The 19930-nt window shown below is 47.1% G+C and overlaps 2 protein-coding genes across 5 annotated transcripts; one reads left to right on the top strand and one right to left on the bottom strand.

Moving 5' to 3' along the window:
* Positions 1-117: 117 nt before the first annotated feature.
* On the bottom strand, positions 118-17414 carry IMMT (inner membrane mitochondrial protein). Of its 4 annotated transcripts, XM_068679615.1 has the most exons (15): positions 17255-17414; positions 13784-13860; positions 13310-13499; positions 12199-12319; positions 11505-11585; positions 10340-10441; positions 9115-9251; positions 8308-8411; positions 7108-7243; positions 5890-6019; positions 4265-4279; positions 2802-3025; positions 1935-2066; positions 1401-1530; positions 118-1064 (listed from the first exon to the last, which is right to left on the bottom strand). In XM_068679615.1, exons 1-15 carry the CDS (start codon positions 17297-17299, stop codon positions 457-459), a joined length of 2232 nt encoding a protein of 743 aa, XP_068535716.1. In that variant the 5' UTR covers positions 17300-17414; the 3' UTR covers positions 118-456. The 4 variants fall into 4 exon arrangements, with proteins under 4 accessions (XP_068535716.1, XP_068535717.1, XP_068535718.1 ...); XM_068679616.1 differs by lacking the exon at positions 4265-4279; XM_068679617.1 differs by lacking the exon at positions 11505-11585.
* A 65-nt stretch (positions 17415-17479) lies between these two features.
* MRPL35 (mitochondrial ribosomal protein L35) lies at positions 17480-19598 on the top strand. Its single transcript, XM_068679635.1, has 4 exons — positions 17480-17639; positions 17766-17940; positions 18953-19097; positions 19228-19598. Exons 1-4 carry the CDS (start codon positions 17609-17611, stop codon positions 19414-19416), a joined length of 540 nt encoding a protein of 179 aa, XP_068535736.1. The 5' UTR covers positions 17480-17608; the 3' UTR covers positions 19417-19598.
* Positions 19599-19930: the final 332 nt, after the last annotated feature.

Below are 19930 nucleotides of genomic sequence, written 5' to 3'. Positions count from 1 at the left end.
CTTAGTCCTTGAGAACAGAACAAGTACAGAGGGTAAATTCTGCCTTCCACAGGTTATGCAAAAAGGCTGCTGTGTGGTATATTTGATATTAAACAGGAAACTGAAGAGCAGGAGGGAGGTGGTTGAAGTCTGGTTTTATTCAGCTGACAATGTGGCAAATCATCAGGAGGTTACAAATATTATTTTGGTTGGATCACGAGCTGGCTTGGTAAGACGGGGAAACAAAATTGTTAACACAAATTGTAGAGAAGCTTCCTGAAGTTGGTTTTTACGATAACTCAACCCAATACAAGTACAACAGGTGGTGAAGTTAAATACAGTGCAAAGAAACAGGGCAGTACCCATGCTTGGATTTCACGCCCCCGCCAGCTGCTTGGTTTGCACCCCTCAGGCGATCAGTGGATTTCCCTGCAGCACCAACAAGTGCCCGACTGCCTCTGAAGCACCCATCCTAGCTCACTGCACCTGAGTTGTCCCTAACCCCACAGCGCTGGCGTACGCAGTCAGGATATCCACGATCTGTTTCGTTTCCAGGGTCATCCGAGCTTCGGTCAGCCAGTCATGCGCCACTCTCCTGGACTCTCCCTTCAGCTGGTTGACAAACTTGGCTGCCAGCTCCAGGTCTCCGTGCTCGATGCAGTAGGAAGCGTAGGACAGTAACTTGAACGTATCCAGGTCGTCGGGGCTGAGCTCGGCGGGCGGCTTCATTTGCTGGGGGTGAAACAGGAGGAGCGACTGCAGGTAAGAGAGGAAGTACTGGTACAAGCTGTTCCTGGTTTCATCGATCATAGCCACTCTCTTGGCCAGTTTCTGCACGGTGTAGAAGCGCGCTCGGAGGGCCTCCTCGCTGTACACCCCTCGTGTCAGGGACTCCTGGGGCAGAGCTGCCGTTAAGGCTTCTGTGAAGGCGTTGTCGGAGCAGCTGGCCTTGATGGCCTTCACGGCGCTCTCCAGGGGCTCTGTGGGACTGTCCCCTGAAGCTGTTCTCATGCAGTATTTGAGCGCTTCCACAGAAAGCCACAGCTGGTGGGCCTTCCTGGCCTCCTCTTCCGCTACCGCGTGGCCTGCAAAATAACAAGGGGACTCACGCACACAGGAAAAGTAACAGGAAAGTGTTTGCACCAAAAGCTATCCCTCTAAACCCTCAGGAACAGCCCTCCCCTTGCCCTTTGTGCTCTCAGCAAGCCAGTTCCATGCTCCAGTGTCAGGCAGCCCCTGCACACAGAGCCCTAGGGCAGCTTTCAGCAGAACCAGCTCTGGCAGGCATTGGGTACTCAGCTGTAACAACCCAAAACACAGAATCTGCATCTAATCCTGTGTTTGGACACCAGGTTTGGTAACAGGCCTGGGGGACTTGACTCTGCTCCTTATCAAGATGCAATTTCAGTGCCAATGCTCACTCTCGACTGCTTGCTCAATCCCCTTCAGCCTGGCGTAGGCAGTGTTGATGTCCAAGGTGAAGTTGTCAAGCTGTTCCTGAGTAAGGCGTCTGAATTGCATTTCTTGCTCGCTGAGCTTCTCTGATAAGTTCTGAAATAGAAACATTTATCAGCAGGCCAGTAACAGCTCCTGAACTGTATTCAGCTTTTTAAGAAATGTTGCCATAGTTGTTTTTTTCATTGCTAGAGACCATGCATATGGTAAATACATCATACCAGTAAGAAGCCTTATTAGGGTGAAATTAACAGTTTCTGCATTTTTAATCCTCACAAGATTCTCACCTCAAGTAGAAGCTTTTAGGACAACTCAGAATAAGACCTCTGAGTTCAAGTACTCATGCACCTATACAACATAGGCAGGCTGCCCTCCCTAGCCCCCTTTTCAGTCTTCTAGAAGATGATTCACAACTCACCCTGCAGAGTTCATGGTTGTCAAGGCTTCAACAGCAGCACTGAACCAAACTGAACCCGTTCCTCAAGGCCTCTCCCCCTTACCTGCTCAAACTCCACCTTCAGCTCCTGTTCCTGGATCTTAAGAACGTCTCTCAGGTGGTCGGTGTGGGCAGCAGCCTGCCGCCGCAGCTGGGTCCTCATTTCGCTCTCCATCACCTCTCTGACTTCTTCAACCTGCACACAAGCGAGCAGCTGGAATTACACCACACCTTTCAACCGCCCATCACACACTGATTATCAGCCATCAGGGCTCACCTGGAGCAGAACCACCCCACACTCCCCAGTGCCAATACCTGGTATACATGCTGGTATCAAAACATTACACAAAAAATACAGTAAAACGACAAACTAAGCACTGACATTTATAAATCAGCTTCTAAACAAAACATGCCTTCCCTTTTCCCTGTATTACGTTGTTTAACAGCATTACAGCATGAAGTTGTAATACCCTTTCATTTTCCCTGATCTATAAAAGTATTTATCCACTGTGGAGAGTGCAAGCTAGCACAAGATGTATGCTGCAGGTTTAATTAGAAGCACCTGAAGCATTTTCATGTTTAATTTTTTTTTTTTTAATAAGGATTGTGCCATTTCCACCCTTCCACTAAATGCAAAGATGATGGTATGAACATGACAGTTTTAAAGCAACAGCAGTCAGAAATAATAGGCTGTAGTGAAATCCTGAGTAATGTGAAAAACAAAAGTAATTCCCTGGTTTACTGTACAACAGCACCCTTCTAAATTAGAAAATCTTGTTTAAAATCTTTCCATCCTTAGCGCAAGCAGAGGACTCCTATCTCAAGTCTCTCATCGCCCACAACACCCTGGTTGCCCTCCCATGCACATTCCTTAGCTCTTCTACATTCTTTTTGCACTGGAGATTGAAATACATGGGTTATGCCACTTTACCTTCTTCTCCTGTTCGATCTCGATCTCACTTTTGTGATGCTCCAGCGCTTTGGCCACAGCTGCCTCGAGTGCCTTTTTGTCTTCCAGTTTCTGCTTCTCCAGGGCCAGCTCGATGTGCTGCTGTTCCCTCACCCGCTGCTCGGCCAGCTCCTTGTTCAGCTGGTCAATGCGCCGGTGGGCGTGTGCGATCAGAGAATTCAGGTCGTCCGTCGACAGCTGCCCGGCTGAAGAAAACACAGGGCGTTAGGCAGGGCTGTGAGAAAGGGCCACCTAAGGTTCCACACGTGTTTTTTTTGAAATGGGAGCACGTTTTAATGAGGTTTCTGAGCACTTCAAGCCCTTCACTACTGCTAATGCCCAGCCAATGTTCCTTTCTGAACCAAACCAAATGTAAGCAGGAGAGAAACAACCTTCATTTCTTTGAAATCATTCGCACCTATGATTTACGCTCCTGTAATTACAATTAGAGAGGACTGTTGACAACTCTGTCCCTTTCTTGGTCTTTACATCACTGTGTGTTTCCCTCCAACAGCACACAGAGCAGCAGGATCTGTAAAAACCCCCATCTGACTGATAGGGCTAGCTGGGTACAAGCTCACGGAAATGGGATCCTGTGAACATCTGAAGGCACGGTGAGAGCCAAAACAAGGATCTTTTTTAACAGTCCTCTGGGCCAACTGTACACAACCAGCTGTGTTATCTGAATTTGTATCTTTCAGGTTTGGCTATTCAAAGAGCGGTAAGTGCTCATAACTAGAAGTGGATCTGTGAAGAAGTTTGATATTTTTCTACTAGGAAAACCAGCAGCACTAAGGAGCTCAGCCACTGAAATTACTGCTATTAAAACAGAGCTGGGCTTTACTGAACTCGAGCTTTACATTAGGTTTCTTTCCAAAGAGAAATAAAAATCTTCAGAATCAAAGAGTTAATCAATCAGGATTAAATTCAAATTCAACCAATCATTTTTGGTGACCCAGCTCGGAGTGCCCCACGTGGCTTTTCAAGCACACGAAGTACCTGGGCATTTTAGCAGTATCAGCAGGAGCTGGCACAGCCAGCACCTCACACAAGCCAGGAGCACTGCAAGCTGGACCTACCTGAGGAAAAACCCTGTCACGTAGCTTCATTAGAACTGATCGAAGTTTCTGTTTCTCATTGGAATCTCAGCAGCAGCTACTGAACAGCTTAAATTTGCAATGAGAAAGCAAGCTTGGTTTTCAGAAGCCAACAATCCCACTCCCCTGGCAAGCAAGCGCTGTTAGACAAAGATTGTGGTTCAAGCAGCACATGCAACACGAGTGGAAGGGATCCCAAAGCATAACTCGGTCATGGAATATTTTAGGAATGCAACATTTCACCTCTGTTGGTATTGCATGTCATTTACAGTGGTGTACCACACATTAAAAAGGACAAAGAGAAAAGAGATGACATTCACAAGACCATAAGAAGTTAGAGGAACTCACCTAAATCAGTTATCTCTGCAAACAGAAAGAGGAGAGGTTGGAAAAGTTAATGTACGTTCACTACTGCAAGTCAGTCATGCAAAAGAAAAATCGAAAACAGCTTCGTATCTATCTTAGTGTTTAGTCCAAGTCTTCAGGAATGTAAAAGAACAGCATGCTGATGCTAGAAGTCTCTCCACATTACAAGCAAGATGTAGCCTGAAACATCCCAGTCACTACACCCACCTTTGGGAACCCCCAGGTTAACCTTTACATTTAGTCAAAGCAAGGAATATGAGCTGGGAGCAGAGAAGTGCAAAGGACACTGAAAGTTTTAGTCTGATGTTTCCAGGTTCTTAGAAGCAGTTGGGAAGAACCAAATTCCCAAGCAGCAGGGAGAGTTGCCAAAAACTCAGTCCCGTGTACTTCAGTGGGTCACAGCAGTATGACACTGAATGCTTGGAAGCTACCAGGAGGCTCCCTCTCCACCCACCAAAGCACAGTGAGCACAAAACCAGGATGTTCATTCACCCTTTAGCCTGAATTAGGAATGGCAGCTCCACCTCTAGGGTGCCAAAATCAACTTTTCTTCAGAACTAATACCCCAAAAGACTACACGTGTAAGCCAGCACAGCAACTGCAAACAGCTCGTTAATCTAAAAATGTTTTCCCAACTTTAAAAAACAACCAAACAAAACAAAAGGACGTTTCCAGAGATCATTTTTACAAACAAACCATATTACAACTAGAGGAAAATGTACTGTAACTCAGACATGATCCTTCTAAACACTGCGACCATAAACATGTGAGATCTGTTAGTACATTAAAACACTGCAGTACATAAGCCTTCCAACAACTCGTAATACATTTATCCCTCTAAGAAGAGGAAGATTCTAACTACACTTTTAAATCACATTTCTCTTTTTTCTACTGTAAGGAAAGCAGAAAAGAGCTCAAGTTGAAAAAAACCCAAGCACCTCAAAAATATGGGTGTGTGAGATGTCAGATCCCAGGCAAAGAACTGTAGGAGTAGTAGCTTTGAGATTAGTTCCTGTGTCAATTCCACTTAGAAATAACTTCCTGGGGTATGTACATGTAGGGTATGTAAAGAACTGTGAATCTCTCTTTTAGTTTATCATTCCAGTGATGACCTAGAAAAATTCAGGGAGCTCTTCACTCCTCTGCTATAGCAGTCTATGAGAATACTTATAACAGAATCAACCAGAGAAATACTTGACCAGACAGGAACACATATTTGATCCAAATCTGGAGCGACCGGGGCTGTTTCTTAAATCAAGCAGAGCACGTGACAGGCCGTGCTGACTTCACTGTGTGTAGGTATTGCCTTCCTTCTCACAATAGCATAACTGATAAAATATTGTGTATGGATTACAAAAATGAAACAAAACAAGAACACACCCCACCTAACTTTGAAAAAAGCACACCACATCAGCACTCTGTGTCATGCGGGAGCCAGAAGGCACCGAGGCACTAACACATGCCTTAGCCTACTCCTTCTGTGAACTCATTTTCAACCAAACCAGAGGAAAAAAGGACTCTGAACGCTCAGTCCAGCAGGCAGGACTACAGAAGCACTACAAGGTCAAGGCAACCAGCCAGGAGCACCGCCGCAGTGCCAGACTTACTCAGCCCCTTCCAGCCGGGCTGGACGTCCGGAGTGATGCTGTCGAGTTCTCGCTGAAACTCCTCTCGAGCTGTAGCCACAAGCTCATGATACTGAGCTACTATCTTGGCCTCGGACTGTGCTGCCTGAACCTGCAACAAACAAAATGAATTAGTTTATTTTTCAAGGCTAATATCAAAAACAGAGACACGTAATTTAAGACCGGGCCCTGAGTTAGTGGCAGAGATCTTTATCCCCCAGCCCAACTAAAACAAACACACCTGGGGAAAAGAAAAACCAGCCTGTGCTATCAAACCTCTTGTGTACAGTCATTATTTGCTTGAGCTACACAAATCCATTTCCTCTCACATGCACACCGTAACAGCACAGTCAGCCTGTAGCCTAGACAGCATCAAAGCAGCAACTTAAATGCTGAATTTATCTTTAAAGATGTGCAGCTCTTTTCCTCCGTTACTGAACACTTGTTACCTTGCCTTTCCTAGCAAGTCAGTCCTAAGAGAGCTGCCCTCCTCTCACTAATTCCTGATGCTCCTGCTATTAAGATAAATTCACCACTGAAATTACACCCGAGGAATGGAATTGGAATTTGTCTCCCTGTGCAGGAGCTGGCCTGCAAAGGGAGCCAAATTTCACTTTTACTTTTCTTCCTGTCTTCTGAGCTGTAATTTACCCACAACGCCATTAGCACACATTGCTCCTACTCCTCCCCAGCCCCGCGATTACAGAGGTGTGTCTTTTATCAGAGCTTCCAAAGTTTCCTTTCAAGGTTAAAAAGCAGCACTCAGTGACTCCTAAGTCTCTTGTGCCCTGCCAAAGAGGAGCTGCCACCAGCAGAACATGAAAACACCGTGTGGAAGGCACACCACATCATGCCACACATTTAACTGTTTTGTCTGAATCTTTTACATTCCATTCAACATCAGACAGGAAGAGCTACAAGTTGCCCAAAGAAAGCATGGCTCCAATCAAGCTGCCTGGAGATTTTCAGGACAGAGAGCAGGTTTTTCTCACAAAGTCTTTGTCAGGACTATATACTGGTAGTACAATCAGTTCAAGGACTGACCATAGCTTAAAAAAAAAAAAAAAAAAAAAAAAAAAGCCAGAACTCAAACTAAAAGTATTTAATCTACTACAGAGGACTTTGGAAAGGGAATTCTGCACAAGCTGCCAAGTAGTTGTTATTCTAATGGTGATTAAAAACAGTGTGTGGACGCATTACCTTTTTCACCACGTTGTCCAAGTCGACAATCATATGATGAAGATTTTCTTCTGCAGCAGTAATGTGAGATTTGGCTCCTGCGATCTGAGACTTCTTGGCGTTCTCAATTACACCTTTTGTCTTCTCTAGCTCTTCTCTGAAAATAAAAGCAGCTGCTAATTATAACACGTACAGGTCTTACAACATAACCCCAGAGAAAAGTTTACTTGACACCATCTGTATTTATAGAAAAAGCCACCTGGTAATTCCAATGACATTTCCCATCTACCGGCTCTACACCAAAAATGCTGAGATTAAAGATTTTCTTCTGCAGCCTGAAGCCTAGAGATGTCAGTGGCTCCATTCCACATAAAATGAGAGTTACGTATGGTAAAATTACGACTTGGTGACTGGTAGAGATAAATGAGGATGGAGAAAATTTGTAGAGCTCTGTAAAAGAGCTCTACAGAGCTCTCTCTATATATATTTATAGAGCTCTGTAAAAGATAATTTTTTTTGTTGGTAATTGAGAACCATTTTCCTCTAGGAAGTCAAGGAACAAGCCTTCTTTTTCCAAATCCATTCAAACCAACAGAGATTTCTAATAACCTCACTGGAGCAAGCAACAAGCTTTTTAAAATAAATAACTCGTTGGAAGTGGAGGCATCCAGTAGAGAGACAGTCTGAAAGCTAACAACAACATTTGAGCACCTGCAGTTTTGGTTAGCAATAATCTTTTAGCATATCTGGGGTTTTGGCTAGCTTGGTTTTACTCTTTGCAACCCCCAATTACCCCTCCTACCCATTCCCAGTCAGCACAGCAACTTCCAGGTAAGAGGAGTTTGTAGCTTAACAACTGTGCGACTTCAAGGACGTTCCCCTCTTCCTCCCATTGCCCCCTCAGCCTCAGAAGCATTGAAGAGCTTCCAAATTTATTTCTACCCTCATTATAGAAACAACTTGGAGGCATTTTTGTCCATCAGCTTACTTTTGCTGTTACAGTCACTAGGTGATGAGCCTGCACACCAGACTCAGTGCACACCACCGCAATTTATTCAGAACCTGACACTATGAGCAGGCTGTTTCAGAATTCAACTTTTCACTAACCACACATCTAAGAAAAATCTAGCCTTACAAACTGTCCCCAAACCCATCTAATGCCTGCCAGCCCTCATGGGTGGCATCACCTTACCACTCTGAGTCTTAAAACCAGGAACATACTTGGCTTTCAGAAGGGCATCAGCAGCTTCATCCACTGCTCTCCTCCGATCTTTCAGTGCTTCCTCCAGAGTGCGCCACTGAGCGGATTTTTTCTCCCCAGCAGCCTAAGGAGCACAGATTTTTCGTTAGGGTTATCACAATCACTACAATAAAGTTACCCAGGAAATAACAGCCTGTACAGATACAGCTTGCTACACTCATTTCACTCAGTCTGACCAACATGCTTTTGTTTTACCAACAATGTAGCTGGAAGTTTTAAGAATTTCTTCCTTTCAATGTTTTATGTTGTTTTGTTTGATCCTTAACATTTTGTTCCACCTGAGCAACAGATATTTGTACGCACAGCAAGGCATGTGTGAGGATCACAGTATGGTGCCACAACATTCTGGGACAAATCTCTGTATGTTTGACACTTAAAAGCAATTTTAAAATAATACAGGGCATTTAAGTATCAAGCTAAAGAACAAACTCTTAAGGCATTTGTTTTACTCAGTACAAAATTCAATTTAGTTGTCTGTATGGCCCAGCTCATTGGATGAACCATTCAGTTATACCCTCTGCATTACCTGTGAAGACCAGCAGCATCACTTGAACTTTTCTACTCGCAAAAGTGGAATTATGGAGTTGGAGGGGAAAAAAAGTCAAACTCAGAAGCATTTTATTATTAAACTACACATTTCAGAAGTGGAATGATTCATTAAAACTGTGATAAACGTTAAGCCAGTGCATGAAAAGCTTCCGACTTCAATTGTGAGATGGCAAGTTTTGCTGAGCAGAATATACAAAGTCCCCCTTTGTCCAATTTACCTCAGAATTGTCCATTGCCTCCTTCAGTATCTGTAAGTGGGCATTCACTGCTTGCACAGCAGATTCCTGTGCCGTAATCGCCTGGAGAGTTACACGAGCTGTAGAGCTCAGGGCTCCTTCTAATGTTGCTGCAAGGGCTGGAAAAAAAATAATAATGAACTGAATTAAACTCTAATTAGTAAAGTGACACATTACATCCTGTATATCTCCTCAAATGTCTCCTCACATTGTTTTCTGTGACCCAAAAGAGTCAGTTTGGAAACTACGCTGCAGCCTATGGAAGAAGAAATGCCACCAGAACATATTCCTAATTTAGAAAATTAAGACTGCGCTTAGAGCAGTAGGACTATTCAGTGGAAGACCTTAATAATGCGTTTGCAGAGGGGTGCATTTAGTCCAGAAGATGTTTTCCCTCTACTTTCTGCAGTGGTTATCAAGAGGAAACAAGTAAATATTCCTGTCTTCCCCAAGGAAGATATATTCCAGCCACAAAGTTACTCCTCCCAGCCCAGAAGGTGATGGAGGCAACCATCCACTCCTATCGGGATACAAGCCCAAATGACCTACTAATTATTCAAGCAGGAACCAAATCAGCATGGCTGCATCAAACAACAGGTCGTGACAGATCAAACAAAGGAACCGTCTGCCTCTACCCAGCATTTACAAGACCACATGTGGAACACTCCGTCCCTTTCTGAGATTCTGAGCAGGGAGACAACAATGGAGAACCACAATGATGGTGAGGGGACTGGAGAGGTCTTATTCTAGCCTGAAGAAGAGAAGTCTGAGAGGAAAATATAGAGGGATTACAGAAAATAATAGAAACAGACTTCTCAGAGGTGCCTAGAAAAAGGGTAAGAGGCAATAATTAAAGTGGAAACAACAGAAATTAATTATATGTAACAAGGTCTCCACCATAAGCAGTACTGGCAGAGATGTTCAGAGAGGTGGGACAATCTCTCTCTGTCCTTGGAGAGTTTCAAAGCCCCAGGGGAGAAGGCCCTGAGCAGACTGCCCGAGCTCCTCAAGGTCAGACCAAAGAGCTCAGAGGTTTGTTCCGCCCCATATTTTTTTTTTCATTATTGTCTGATCATCAGTTATTTGTGAGTGGCTGGAGCATTCTTCACCAGCACAACACAGGTTAAAGACAGCTGCATAAGCCAACAGTCCAACAATCCTTTTGTCCCGTACAACATGCACAAGAGAAGTGATGTTAAGGACTCACCCGATATCTTCTCTTGTTCCTCCTTGTCTTGCTGGGCAAGGCGGGCCGCAACTTCTTCTGGTGAGCGTTCCTTTATAGCATGGGAAACTTCGTGTTCTTTACCTACAAAAGCAGAGAGTAAAACTCTTTCATTGGAGAGTCCAAATTGCTATTTGGATTACTTGTAAGGAAGTAACTTTATTTTCAAAAATCGATTTGCAGAGTTAGTATCATTTTATAAATCTGACTTCTGCATGAAGCTATGCCAAAACTGCCTCAAGCTTTTTTATACTTGTAATTGCAAAGGACTGGCACAAAGCTTCTTAAAATTAAAGACAGGAGCATGGATACCTCACATGCATCTGTACATTGTACGTTGTCTAGTTACAAAGATACACAAAATTCAAAGGCAAAGCAAGAATTAAAATGGAGCCAAGTTTAAGGTTTCAGTAAATCTCTCTCCATGTTTTTTTCATCTCCCCTTTGGCATGCTTGGAGAGTTCAGCCAATGTAAAGCAGGTTAGGGAGAGGGCCACAGTGAGTCAAGATTATACTCAATGCCTTAGCCTAAGGCTGCTTAAAATGCTGTTACCCTCCAAAACAGGGAATTAACATCGAGCTAATTCTCTCTAAGTCTGCCTGTAAACTGAAGAGAGAACCCAGATCTCAGACTTGGGCTGCATCTAAAAAAAAAAAATGGGGTTACCTTTTAATAATGTTGATGTTAAATGAAGGATTTATTCACTTCTTGCTTGCGTAAGTTTATGAAATGGCTTGTTAATAGGGAAAGAAATTAATTTACTCTCATCTGAAATAGCCCAGAGAGAAACTAGTGTTTCCTGTTCAGTTAAGCAGTAAATGAAGTTGCTTCACTTAGCCCTGCACAGACAAGCTTTTCTCAACCACAGTCAGAAAGCCACAAGCAGCAGAGGCAAACTGGACTGTGCACGTTCCAGCCCAACACAAAGGCAGGCTTTCCTCCTACATCCATCCCTGTCCCTGCCCCAGCTATCAATCCCACTGTCTCGGTATGCTAAAAACCTGCTAACACAATGCAAGTGCTTCTGCAAAAGGCACAAAGAATAGTGCCTTCACAAATCACAAATACCAACACAGAAATAAGAAGTTATGCACTTAAAATGTAAAATTTGGGCTTTCTTTGTTGTGTTTGTAAGCTCTTTTTCACCTTCTTCAGGCTGTATCCCTGGAGCTGGCACCGACACGGCCACGCCTGTTGCAGAGATGATCTGTGCTGCAGCTGTGCCTGCTGTTAAGTACAGTTACAGAACTCCAACAGTTAGTATGCACGTGCTCAACGTGAGTACAGGGAGATAAAGACTTTTTCTCCTCTGTTAAAACATTAGTTGGACATTCACATTACTTTATTCTGGACAGACAGCATTCAGTATTACACATGCACACAGAACTTCACTCAACGTGGCAGATGAAGGAACAAAGATGCCAACTGCTCCTCTCTAAACCAATTCCATTTGATCCTGCTTTAAAAGCAGCCCAGCAGTTATCCTAAGTGAAGTTTCTTGTATTTGCTTAACAGGGAGAGAGAAATCCTCTCCAATCCAGCACCCGAAGTGTTCTTCCTGGTGAGTCTCACATCCGAAACTACACAGGACTGTCATTATTTATATTAGAATCCAAATATTCTAGCGTAAATAAACTTCATAAAAACTCAGCAAAAAATAGTTTAAGCCTTTTTAGACAAATATTCTTACGGCTGAGAAGAAAATAGTATTATTTTGAAGAAATTCTAACATACTCATCTTCAACCACTCCAAAAGACTATATTAATCTGCTATGGGGTGTACAGAACAAGAGAACACGAGCTCCTTTGTTTCCCTCTGCGTGACATTGTGTAAGGTTACCTTCTTTTTCCTCTGCAGGAGGAACAGCTTCTGGTTTACTTATTGGGGATTTGGTAACGGGCTGTTTAGATTCTTTCATTACTTCTGCTACAGATGAGATCTTCAGGGGACCTTGCTGGATCTTGAAAAGCAAAAAGAAGAAATATCACCAGTTTTCAAGGAGCCTGCGTGTCACCAGTTCCATTAAAACACAGAAGAACATTTCCACGCCTAGACAACTGAATCATAAACCTAAACTTCAAACTACAGCATGAAAACAGTAGCAAGGCCATGTAATTGCCTGCCCTAATTTTTAATTTAGAAGGAATCTTTACAGAACACAGAGTCGTGGCCGAAGATGCTACAGGCATGGTGTGGGTTTGACAGGACAAATCAGATTTGCACCACCTCACTGACTGCTCTTCGAAAGGGCCTGGATGCTAGTTTTTAGGACAGATGAGTACTAACTCAAGTGTAAATCATTGCAAGGCTTTATGGTATTGATTCTTTAATATCTATCACGTAAAGCCACAAGGTAATGATAAAAACATCTGAATTGGAGCCTTTACTAGGCAGATGATGATTTTAGTCTGACCAGTCTGTTTTGTTCAAGAGCTACTCAGTGCTTGGGAGGCAGCAGGAGCTTACCACAAGTGCCTGCAGCTGAAAACAGAAGAGAGGCAGTTTTGGTTAACTGATGTGCTATTTGTTTAGGACAGCTTTCTTAAATTCAAAATATTTTGGGTTTCCCGAAGGTCAAAAAGCTTCTGATAGCTCCAAAAAGCCACAGCCAGAGGAGCCTTTCAGCATTCTTGTTTAAGCAGGGAGTGTTTTCTTTCAGATGCAGTAGCAGAGAAACCTCCAGATTCCACCTCCAGTGCGGTGCTGAGGGCAGTATCAGCTTTTCCATTTGCAGGGTCACATCACTAAGATTTCGGACTGTGACACTCACACACAGTTCCACACCATTCAAAGCTTTATTGATCCAAGAAGTTCTCAGATCTCTTTAAAGTAAGTTCAGCTCAGAACGGAAGTTTTCTAATCCTACAATCTCACTAACTACACTAAACCTCCAGCCACGGTGAAATTAGTTAAATTCCAGGAATGAAGCGTGCTGGGGGGAAACGCTCACCGGTTTCTTTGGCATCGGTGCGCTGTAAGGTGCGGGACCAAGAGCCATCTCGAAGAGTTTGTCGGAGTAGGGGATGGTTTTCTCTACATTCTCCCGGAACTGTGTGTCATAGCTGGCGTACAGGACGGTTCCCCCTACTCCTCCACCCACAAACAAGACACTGGCACCGATAATTTTGCCTACAGAAACGCTGTTGGAGGGGAGGAAAGAGTGAAAATGACGTAAATCACATCCCAGCTTGGTACAAGGCGACCACCCCCAACCTCCCTTCTGACCAGCACTCAAATCAGTAGGATTTGTTTAGATCCAAATCAATCAAGCAAGGAACACAAGGAACAAGGAGAATAAAAGCTACTAACCAAACAAATCCCACCCCCACCACCAGTTTGCTCTCATGTGGACTTTAGCAGCAGGTTCACCCTCAGCAGAGGGCACAGAAGGCTCAAGCCCACCCCCCAAAACCCTCCTACGCACCCCGACTCCCCCGAGGCGGTCGCATATCCTCGGCTCACTCGTGAGGGGCGCAGCGCTGCTCTCCCACACCGGCAACTCTGCAAGGAGAGGAGGAGACAAGAGTCAGTGGGCACCCCGAGGCCTCTCCTCACCCGGGCTCGCGTCTCAGCTCAGACTGCTCCACCGCCACATCTCACACAGGCTCCAAGGGAAGGCGGCGATGTCAGGGTTTTTCCCCCCAAACAACAGACTTCTCGCAAGAGCAGCTTGAGGGCATCGTAAAAAGTAAGTAGTTATTTCGGAAAAACAAGCAAAAAAAAAACATCCCAAGTTATTTCTGCTTCTGTTTGCACTATTTATGTTCCCTTCCTCCAGTCCGTGTGGCACAACTGGATCGGTCTGGGTTCTCTTCACCACAGCTCAGCTGTGACAGCAGAGAACCAGAGCTGCTTAAACACTTACACCTTGCTTTGAAGGCACAAACCATTTCTTCTCCAGCTCCCACACCAAGACTTTCTCTAAAAAAACTACAAACACACCTCGATCAAAACAGGGATCGGATCAGATTATAATATAAATGAAGTTACCGTATGAGGAGCGAGTGATAAACCACTGTATTCTAATTAACACAAATGACACGACCCCAGATGTTTATCTCCTGTTTTAGCCCCAGAAGCAGGTTTACCAGAAAGGCTGGTTAAGATACTCTAATCCCGAGAACAAGCAGAAGCACTGCCCCCTCCATTTTTCTTTTTCCACACGTGAATTGCTACAAGAGGAAGACAGGACCCAGGGGAGATCCATGCCTGAGTCCCAAAAGGATCGCTTCCCACAGCTGCAGTGCTTTGGGCCACCAGAAAGTTAAAAAATTAAAATCAAAATCCATAAACAAGGATCAGGGGATGCTTCACTAAGCCCTGAGCCAAGGAGAGAGCCTTCTTTATTTATGTCTGCATAGGGCAGCACATAACGAGCACACGTCTTGGGGGTCAGCTCCCATCCTTATCCAACACCGCAGAGGAGAGGCAGGCACGCTGAACTCCTGTTTTTTTCCAGAAAGTCAGCCAAAACTCTCTGATTAGTAACAGGAGGGCGTGGACAGTGAGAGGAAACCAGCATTTCTTACCCCTGAGTCCTTCACAAGCCTTGGCTGAACTTTTCATTTACAGCAGAGAGCAAAGAGACAAAACCAATGTGTTCGGGGTTGGTTTGCAGGCTGAACTTTCGCTCCCTTCCAAAACTCTGTGTCTGCGGCACCGTGAGCAGCTCACCTGGAAATGAGCCTTCAGCAGCATTTTATAAGCAGAAACCCACTCTGGTTTCCTTCCCTCTCACCAAAATACACTATTCCCTTCAAAAAACACAGCAGCAGTTTTTTCAAGCTGCATTGCTTGCCTTTTGCCACCGTAAAAATCTTGCTTAAATCCATTACATCGCCCTAACTGGGAAAATTCGGAGGAGTTTCTCATCTCCTCACTGAACCATTAGCAGGTGTTTATTACCAATAAAAAAATCCCCTCGGTATGGATCTGAGCAAGCAGCACAGGCCCTGCAGCAGGGCACTGCAAGCAGCTCAGTCCCAATTGTGCAAGTGGTGCAAATAACCCCACCAGTGTGGGTCTCTCCTTGGGAGAAATTCCTTAACACACCTCAGATCAGGCCAGAGGCCACAATTCTGCATCTCTTGCAGAAGGAGCGCTGTAACACACTTGTTTCTCACATCCAGTTCCTTTTTTTTGCCAACCAAAAGGGACAGGTTTTAGCTGCAGAAACCCCAGGGGACCAGCAGCTGCCTGTACACGTCAATATAACGGTGTGCTGAGAGAGCCTGCCCACCAGGTGAACGCTCAGGTGGTCCCACCTGCCTGCAAACACACTTCTGCTGCTCAAACTAAGCCTCCTTTGTCAAGCAAGCAAGAAACGTGACTAGGGATGAAGAAAAAGAAGTCATTTTTTAAAGTAAGGAAAGAAATTGCAAGGCTACAGATAAAAAAGCTCCAGGGAACGCCCTGGCATCTCCGTGTCTGCAGTTTTTCCATCAAACTCATGGACTGAAGGCAGGCTTCCAAACTCCAGAGCACAATACCCACTTCCCCAGAGCCGCACAGTCATCCTGGCCGGACTCTTAGAGGCTGAACACGTGCACAGAGATGTAAGAGACAAACAGATGTCACAGCCTGCTTGCTGTCTTCCCAGCTCCTGGCTCAAACCTTCCCCAGGCCCTCACCTCAGCTGGCATCGGATGACCCGGGCAGACCTCTCCAGGCCCTATAAAGCTGCCAGAGGAGACGCCGGCTGCTGGGGTGGTGTAAAGAGTCACACTTTATCCACGGAGCGTGTGGATAGGAAGAGTAACGGAGCTGGAATGGAGTAGAATATAATATAAAGGGGGTTTGGTGTTTTTATTTGTGTGTTACCATGAGGCTGAGCCTGAAAATAGAAGCTGGGGAGTTTGTAGAGGCAGTAACCTCGTCTACAAACCCTTGTGTCTTCCAGAAGCGAGAGGCTGCTTTAAAAAGGCTTCGTACCACACTACCACATGGAGAGAGCAGCGTGAGGACGGGGAAAGGCCCAGAAAATGAGCACACGGGGGGGGATTTTTCACCTGACATCCCTCCTGCTCCTTCTCTTGCCTTGTACCCACGGTCACTGCATGCGGGGGGGACGGCAGCGACTGTGGGCACCCCTCAGACCCCTCAAACCTCCACACAACCCCCCAAATCCTCTCATAACCCTCTCACGACGCCCTCAGACCCCTCACATTCCCCAAATCCCCTCACAGCCCCCCTAAATTCTCTCACAACCCCCTCGGACCCATCACAACCCCCCAAATCCTCTCATGACCCCCTCACAACCCCCTCAGAGCCCCCAAACCCCCTCAAGATCCCCCCACACCCCCCAGATCCTCTCATGATCCCCTCACAGACCCCAAACCCCCTCAGGATCCCCTCAGACCCCTCACAACCCCCCCCGGCAGCCCGGCGCCCCGGCCCAAGGTCACTCCCTTCCCCAACTCCCCCCGGGCCCTGCCCCCGCCGCCTCCCCCCCGTGCTGCCCGGCCGGGCCCCGCCGCTCTCGGCCGCCGCCCCTCAGCGCGGCCCCGGCCCCCCTCAGGGACCCCCTTCAGGAGCCCGCCGCAGGCCCCGCGCCCGAAGGACTACAACACCCAGCATGCACCGCGGCGCCCAATAGGAAACAGGCGCCGGACTACAAAACCCAGCATGCCCCGCGCGCGCGGCTCAGCTCAACTCCAAGCAGAGCCCGGCGCGCTGCACGCCGGGAGTTGTAGTGCGCCCCAGCCGCGCTCCCGCCCACCCCGCCGCCTCATTGGCTGCCGCGGCTGTCCATCAGCGGCCCGGCAGCCAATGGCGGCCCGCGCGCGCGGAGTCATTGCGAGCCGCCGGAGCGGCGCTCAGAGGACGCCCCGCGGCGGACGGCCCGGGGCTCCCCCGCCTCGCCTCGCCGCGTTCCCCCCCCCCTCCTCCCGCTCACCTGCGCGGCCACCGCGCCGCCCGCCCGCCGCCACGCCCGCAGCATCGCCCCGCGTGCGCCTCCGCCGCCAGCACCGCCCGCCTCCGCCCCTCACCGCCGGGACCCGGGCAGCGCGCATGCGCGGGGAAAGGGGCGGGCCTTCTCCACAGGGCGGGGTGAGTGACAGGCGGCTCGGCCAATCAGAAGCGGAGGGCGCGCTGAGGCGCGCAGGAGGAGGGCGGCCGCCATTTTGGAGCGCGGCGTGAGGCGGAGCGGGGCCGCGGCTCCTCCCGGTTCTGTCAGCGTCGCCCTCAACGTGGAGCTCCCGGGGCGTTCCCCCGGCTCCGCTCCGCCTCCTCCTGTGGCGGCCGGGACATGGCGGCGGCGCTGCGCGGGGCTCTGGCGGGTCGGTGGCTGAGGGAGGGCGGCGGCCATGTTGTGGGGGGGGCAGCGCGGAGCCCTCGAAATGGCGGCGCCTCGGCTCGGGGCTCGCCTCAGGGCTGCCGCCTGTGAGGGCTGTGCTTCTCCGCAGGGCTCCTCCGGCCGCTCGGCAGCTGGGCCCCGCGGGCAGCCCGAGGCGTCGGCGCGGGGCGAGGTGTGCCCGGCAGGGGATTCAGGTGGCTGAGGGAGGCGCCGCCGCTGCTGGGGAAGGGGCTGGGGCCCCTCGGGAGCCTGCCCGCTGGGGGCTTCCCCTCCGTCCTCGGCAGGTAGGGGGCGGTCTGCGCGGTGCTGGGGTGATTTTGGGGTGGGGGGAAGCCTCTTGGGGGATGGGGGGGTGAGGAGGCAGGTAGGCATTGCTCTGTGCTGCCTGCCCTCAGCCGGAGCTCACTGGTAAAGCAAGGGAAGGATGGAGCAGGTGAGGAGCAGAAATCCATAGAATCATTAATCTTGGAAAAGACCTCCAGGATCATCTGGTCCAACCACCCCCCAACCACCACTGTCACCACCAAACCATGTCCCCAGGCACCAGGCCCATCCTTTCCGTGAACACCCCCAGGGACGGTGACGCCACCACCTCCCTGGGCAACCTGTCCCAACGCCTGACTGCTCCTTCTGACAGAAATGTCTCCTCATTTCCAACCTGAACCTCCTCTGGCACAACTTCAGGCCACTCCCCCAGTCCCATCACAGTGACCTGTGAGCAGAGGCCGACCCCCAGCTCCCCACACCTTCCTGTCAGGCAGTTGTTTTCACCAAGCTTATTCCCTCCTTGGCACCTTAGGCAAGAAGCAGGTGGCCTCTTTCTTGGCTAAGAAGCTACTTACTGCTTTTTGGTCTAACAAACGGGAGTTAATTACAATCCCAAGTCTTCCACTTGAGTCGAGCATATGTAAAATGGTGTATACTTTATAGGTGTAGACTTGTCTTTACAAATAGCCTTGTTATAATCACTGTTTCTCTTGCTGACCATTAATACTCAGAAAGTTCTGAATGCTAATAACAGTTGAGTATGTTTGCTCTTAAATATTTAGCTATGCTTAGAGTAAATGGAAAAGTTGTTCTATAACTTGCAAGATTAATTTATTTCAATTGAAGCTCAGCAGTGCAGTTAGCATTGGTAGGTATGCTTGCTGAATGCTGTGTTGTAATGTGACGTGAATTTATGTTAATCCTCAAGTCAGAGCACTTCTGATTTCTCATTATGTGAAAAGTCCAGTGAGTGGCTTAATGAAAGCGTTGTTTCATTCCTGTTCTATTTCCTCCTCTTTTTTCCTTTAGAGTCACACCTCTACTTCCAACCATACTTCAGCAGCCCGTGAGGACCGTCACTTACTATAGTTTACGGAAGGGAAAGAGGAAAACCGTGAAAGCTGTCATCGACCGGTTTCTCCGGCTGCATAATGGCCTTTGGGTGAGGAGAAAGGTAAGAGTTTATTTTTTTTAAGACAGACAAGCTTTGTGTTTACAGACAGCGGGCTGTCTTCCTTCCATTAGTAACTAGCATGGAAGGGTGCATAGGGAGACTTAATTTTTTGTGCGTTTTCTTCTGACAGTCTGGCTACAAGAAGAAACTGTGGAAGAAGTCTGCTGCCCAGAAGAAGCGTCTGAGAGAGATGGTGCTGTGCACCAGAACGCAGTGTAAGCTCCTCGATAAAATGACCACTTCTTTCTGGAAAAGAAGAAACTGGTACGTTGATGATCCCTACCAGAAGTACCATGATCGCACAAATCTTCGTGTGTAGAGATTTGTTATTTTTTGCATCTTTCTAGGAAAGAGGTGGTGTCTTGCATGGTATGGCCCCCGTATCTGAATTTTAGATCATAAATCTAATATGTTACTTTTATAAATAAACATATGCATGTTTATTTATGGTCAGAATTGTGGGTATCGGGGACCAAAATAAAGGAATATTCAAGACTAAAATGAGGATTGATTTGTGTTTTACTTACAGAGGGTGAGAGCCAAGCTTGTCACCTAAGTGTTCTGAAATCTGTTTCCTCTGGTTGTGTGTATGATGTGTGTGGATAAATACAGTCTAAAATAAAAGCTAGCAGATAACTCAAAATACTTATTTTTTTAAAGAAATGTGTTTAACCTCAGGGTATTTGATGTCCCTGCTTGTTGGTAGCTTGCTACCAAGGAGAGAAGAGTGGGATTTTGTTGCGGTGTTGCTGCCCGTTAGGGTACCACAGACACTGTTGCCATGTCTCCATGTTAGCATAGGAAGTGGTTACTTGTGGTTTTGCTAACCAATT

This window comes from Anas acuta, chromosome 4 (assembly GCF_963932015.1).
Source record: "Anas acuta chromosome 4, bAnaAcu1.1, whole genome shotgun sequence".
In the NCBI taxonomy this organism is placed as follows: Eukaryota; Metazoa; Chordata; class Aves; order Anseriformes; family Anatidae; genus Anas; species Anas acuta.
This window is presented reverse-complemented; position numbering and strand designations above follow the sequence as displayed.